The 6,000-nt window shown below is 36.4% G+C and overlaps 1 protein-coding gene across 6 annotated transcripts in view; it reads left to right on the top strand.

Annotated features, from left to right (window-relative positions):
• Positions 1 to 6,000, top strand: part of Nrx-1 (neurexin 1) — a 222,029-nt gene that overhangs the window by 157,849 nt on the left and 58,180 nt on the right. For all 6 annotated transcript variants that reach the window (XM_089074798.1, XM_089074801.1, XM_089074802.1 and 3 more), the window contains one exon: positions 4,826 to 4,933. In XM_089074798.1, coding sequence (XP_088930924.1) covers positions 4,826 to 4,933 — 108 coding nt within the window. The remainder of the gene's footprint in view (positions 1 to 4,825; positions 4,934 to 6,000) is intronic.

Below are 6,000 nucleotides of genomic sequence, written 5' to 3'. Positions count from 1 at the left end.
GATGATTTACCGATGCGTTGATTATCGTAACGATAGTCGATCGATACGATAATCTGAAAATAATCAGAATATCACGGCTGCGATATAATATTTTGCGGATATTCTACTTAAATATTATTATGAGAATTTATACGACTCCACACCGCCGCTCGTTTTCGTGCGGAATACACTAATATTATTCGCGACGCTGTTTACTGTTAATTTATATTATCGGCCCGGTAATCGGACAATCGATAATTTATATAATTATGCAAATTGTACAAATTGTACGTTTTGCGCGCAATAACGTTTGGAACGTTCGAATTTAGCAGTTAATAAAACGACGCTTGATATCATAAAGCGATCGCATTCTGGGTCACAGCTCGGCAGTTCGTTTGTTAAGGGGGATCACCGTTGAAAGCCGCTTTCGACGGTAACGCGTGTCTTCCGGAAACTTGTTGAAAGTGAGAACGGAAAAAGTCTCGGAATGAGAGAGAGAGAGAGAGAGAGAGAGAGAGAGAGAGAGAGAGAGAAATACCGTACTCCGCGTTCTTCGGAATTGTTGTTCGGAGAGATATTCGCTCCCGCGGAAGAATGTAAGAAGTGTCCTGAAAGAAGAATCCTGAAGATATGGCATCCGAGAACGAGTCGCCCGAGATCGATCTCTTCGATTCTTTAAGGAAAAAAATTAGGAAGATTGCCATGAAACTTAAAGGAGATTTACTACAGTTACATTTTGTTTGTAGATGTTTTTTACCATGAGCGTCCGACCTCCGCAGTTTGCCGATTTTGTATTTCCGCGACTGCGATTAATAATTACAAACGCGCTTAATTCTAAATTCCTAAGTGTTTGCGCGGGACGTTGATAACACATTTCCATCTGAAATATTCATTATTATTCAGACGGTATTACTGTAGAAGTTACTGCACGACACATTGAATATTAATATAGGAGTGTTAAACTGAATGAAAGTCCGTGAGCTTACATATGCATGATTCGTGAGTAAATCATTAGCTTGGATCGCTGATAATTTTGCATCATCAAAAATAATTCCAAGATGTGCAATCTAAAGGATTCCGTCCGTATGCTTTTTGTTATCTAATATAATAATTGGGATACTAAGTCCACGTTGTAACGATACTGATTTTACAGAAAGTCTGATGTCTATTAAACCGAACGTTTTATTGTTTTCGCGTCGGATTTCTACATTGTAGAGGAAAATCATGCATAGAAATACCTGTTTTCTTCTTCTGCAGTATTGCAGAAGAAGTTTCCAGGTTCAAGATAACCGTCTCGAGTCTCGTGGCGAGTTACGGGTTCATTCCCAAAGGTGAAATTGGAAAAAGTTTTTCCGTTTGCGTGTGGATGTTTCTGCGGGCAGTATCAATCTCGCGGACTTTCGGTATTTCAGACTCTGGAATTTCTATACCGTTGTACGTTCGAGATATTTTAGTAACAGATTTTTGATCAGAAAAAAAGGACCGAATGTTGTTTTAATATCGAGTTTTATATCGCTTTTCGTTCGTGTGCTTGTTATCGCGTGTCCAAATCCTTTGTCCATTTCTTTGCCAAGAAGAAGTGTACTTGTTACATTTCGCTCGAGACTCTTCCCTACAAACACGAAATTTTCGGTGTTCGGGGAATATGTGGATTTCGTCCACACATTGGAAGCACGAAGTGTAATTGGAGTTTCATGACAGCGGAGCTAATTTCCCTGGATGAAATGCTGGACCGAAACTCTCGGTAGCGAGACTTATTATTTATTCTTCTTGCCATATATCTTCGCGCATCTCCTTTCTTCCTTTTCCTCCAATTCGTAGCATTTATGACGTAATTTAATATGCAGAATATTCGTGATTAAGCGCGTTTCTCTCGTAGACTACAAACACGGAATTGTCTTTTTTCTCGGTGCACGTCAAGAACGTCGCGAGGAAAAAAGGATCGCGAATTAAGAAAACGTCGATACACGCCATGCTCATTTTTTTGCCTCACCATCACGCTTTGTGCCTTGGAACAGACGCGCCGTTTGTCTCTGAATTTAAATACACGTATTACGAGAGCAAGAGGCTGTATTTAAAGAGCGGCATGGCGGGGTCGAGCAGAGCCATGGCCATCTCATCGGACGTTGATTAACGGCGACGGATGAAATCCTTTGTCCATTTCTACTTCGGTCGGAAAATATTTCTGGTCGTTCTTTGTTCCGTAGATGGCCTGTACGAGTGGCCTAATTACCGCACGACGTTTAAGCCAAAAAAAAGAAAAGAAAAAGATAATCGAGAAAATAGCCAGTCTGTCTCCGCGACTCTTTTAGATAGCGAATCTCTCGCGAGGTGCCTCATTTAATTATGACTCTTCACAATAGAGGCAATCTCCTCTTCATATGGGCGTTGTTTTCGCCTTAATTGTAAAAATGAAGAGACAACCGCGCTTTGTGTGTTGTTTCGTCGTTTTTCAAACTTTGATCTTCCTTTTGTTTAAGTTTATGAGATCATATCCGCACCCTTCTTTCCAAACGCAAATTTAGCTCTATTTTTATATCTTCTTATAGATTTTAATATTTTTTTATGATATTTTTTTAGGTTTAATAAACACATGCCATATGTAATATGTTTGAGACTATGTCATAAAACATATATATTTGATCGAATTCATCGGATGTATTTTATAAAAGTAATTTTGCACTTAATTACGTCAAAATTGATAAGATATATATATATATATAAAATACATGTTCTTTTTATGAAATAAAGCAACAAATTATTCGATGTAAGAAACGCGAGAAACAGACGTGCTCTTGAAGCAGCGTCTTGCGGTTGCTTATGTTATCTTTACAGAGCTGAAAAGATAGAGAAGAAGTATGAGCTACAACGAGAGGACCCATTTCGTCTGATGCTGATTCATAGCGGTTAGGCGTGCTCTGCATTATTCAAAGAGCGCACCTGACCGTATAACGTCGCGCGACTTTAAATATGGCTGCATCACTTTTGACTGTCAAAGCGGATAATGTGGCACGTCGTAACACTTTTCTTCCGGCCGCATCGAATTGTTCGCGAAATCGAATGAAACAGGCGCGCGAGGTTTTCCGCGAGAAAATACAAATCGAGCTTGTGGCCAGCGTATATTATACATCCCGTTTTACAAATTCATTAAACGTAATGCATTTGTCGAGATTGTTAATTTGTTGCTGTTACATGTTATTCTTTTAACGAGACAATTCCAGAATGTTATAGTGTTGCTATTAATAAAAGAAATACAATACCGAGACACTAGATATAATGAAATTTTTATTTCTAGTTTAATTAATTACACCAGCTTATTCTAGCTAAACGAAACTGAATGTTCCGGAGATCACCGGATAAAATAGCAGGCAAGAAAAAAACCTGTACTGTAATGTAACAATAAATTATTTTATAGAAAGTAATATTGTATACACTAGTCGTTACATTGAAATATTGATAAAGCGATAAACGCGAGAGTAAGAAAGTAAAATATAAACATCGTCTGTGCTAATGAGAGATTTGCGAAACTTGTCGCAAAGGAAGCAGTTGTGAGATAAAAAATAAAATAGTAAAAGCAACGGGAGGCTTTTATTTAAATTCGGCTGCAGAGTTCATTTTTGCAAACGCGGAAACGGCTATACATATTCCAATGTACGAACGCAATCCTCTATTTCGACCGACTATTTCCGGTCTTTGCGCGATACAGCCTGTGCAGAATGCACCATATTTTTTTTTTTTGTTGTCTCCGATTTCATTGGGGCATTCTATGTGTATCGCTCGCTTCACGAAGTTACGGTAGCAATACGTGATTTTCTCGGATTTTTCTCCACGCATGTTTTGTCAGCGTTCTATTATTTCGCAAAGTGTTGGCGTGGGAAATGAGTTTTATACTTGAAACTGCCGAAGACATTTTTTTATCCCGCGTTTCGCACAGATGGAAAACTTCGCCAAGCAACATTGTTGATTCTTTAGTAATAGTTGCTGCAACGAATGTTACACAAAAAGAAATATTTTTGTTCGAAATATTTTGTTTCTGAAAAAAAAAAAAAGCATTGTCGCTAGACATAGTTGATAGAGAAATGACTATTGCATTCGGCAAGAGTGCAACAGGCGAATATTTCTAAAACTATTTGAAGTATCGAAGGCAACAGATACCGAAAAAAAATCAAAAATTCAATCAAAAATACCTTTACATTTTACATAGAAACCTGAAGGTATGTAAAAATATGTGTGTGTAAGTGGGCGTGCATGTGTATGAATTATTCATTCTTAGCGAATTATTCAGAAAAATTATATATATAAAAGTGTCAGCTGTGTTATTTATAATTTCATTTATGCATTAAATGAAGATTATAATTAATTAATTAGTTTTGAAGTAAGTTAAAACTGCAATCAAAGTCTTTTAAGAAGTCATAAAATCTTAAGTATTAATTATAAACATTCAAACTTTTCGATGGTACTTACACCGATCGGATCTGTCTTATAAAAAGAAAGAAATCAAGTATCAAGATAAACTAAAAATATCTTCTCAGCATTTCAAATAAGCATGTCTATGAACAAATGTCTATGGTCGTCGCTGTGTGAGCCACCATAACGACTGCGGCGATTTCGCCCGCCGTCGCTTATGCCTAAACGAGTGATCTGATTCTTTCAAGCGCTTTATGATGAATGGCGGATTCCTAAGATTGCACGTAGAGATTGCGGATGCTGGGCACGACGAGGCTAGCTCGTCTATTCTCCTCGAGGACGACGCGGCTTCTTCCGCACCGCTCTTCCACACCGCTTCTTTTTTTCTCCTTAGACCCCGGAGCGACGTAGTAGAGACCATCTGTCTCATTTGTTTCAGGTTCTGCCACCCTGGAAAGCCGCCAAGTCCGGGAGTATATCCTTCAAAATTCGTACGAACGAACCAAATGGATTGATCATGTACAGTCGCAGCGGAGCGCACACGAGGGTACGTATCCTTATTCAGTTTATCCTTTTAATTACGACAATCGCTGTAATCGAGAAAATTAAATGAACGGTAAAATATTAATCTTTTTTTTTTTTTTAATATAGTTATAGAAATCGAGTGACCTTTTATGCCAAAAAATGAAATAATACGGAGGAATTTTGGATTAATAAAACCAAATACGTCTGTTAAAGTACGATTACGCGTCCAACAATTATTGGCTACTAAAAACGTTTTTCGAAATAACAACTCGCTTTTGTTCCAAAACTCATTCTGGCCGCGGTTGCACACTCGACTGACAGTAATTTAATTATCGATGCACAATTCCACCCTCCTGTGACACTCTGACGATCGATGAGTTCTAGCGGTCATTGACCTTCGTGTCTGAATTTTACGATTATTTAGCATTTTGAGACATTCCCTTTTTTTAATTTTTTACATGTTATAACACTTAAAATAATTGTTTTTAATTAAATTAACGGATGCAAAGAATAAATGTAACTATCATAAGCGAAATAATTCTTTATTTGGAAAAACGAATTAATACATATTAATTAATTAGATACACAATTTAAATATTTTATGTAATTATTATATTATATATTATTATATATTATATATATTTTTTACTAGAGAGAGAGAAAAAGAATGATAGAATATTAGATTTAAAAAAGTATGAATCAGTCTGTCTTATTTATCAAAGTTGACAAGTCTTTTTCAATGGCAAAACTTGGGTTGCCATAATACATCTTCATTTATCCGTAATGCTATTAACAACAATGATACGCCGGTATATAATATATCTTCATCCATCTATCCAGAGTAACAGAAACTCAATAAATGGCGACAAAATGAGCTTCTCTTTATTTTGCAATATAGATCAAAAATAGAAATCTCCTCACATTCGGTTAAATAATTCGCTAAATATTCAAAAAACTTCCTATTGTTTTCCTTACACAAAGTGAAAATATTATTTCTATTATTATTTCCTTTATAATTAAAATGCAAATATAGCTTTTCAAATTTACAATCTCAATTATCGATTTAAATAAATCTTTTCAATAAATCTA

Source organism: Pogonomyrmex barbatus, unplaced genomic scaffold, assembly GCF_055798465.1.
Source record: "Pogonomyrmex barbatus isolate J1 unplaced genomic scaffold, ASM5579846v1 scaffold18, whole genome shotgun sequence".
NCBI lineage: Eukaryota > Metazoa > Arthropoda > Insecta > Hymenoptera > Formicidae > Pogonomyrmex > Pogonomyrmex barbatus.
Note: the sequence above shows the minus strand (reverse complement) of the source record. Positions and strands in the feature narration are given on the sequence as shown.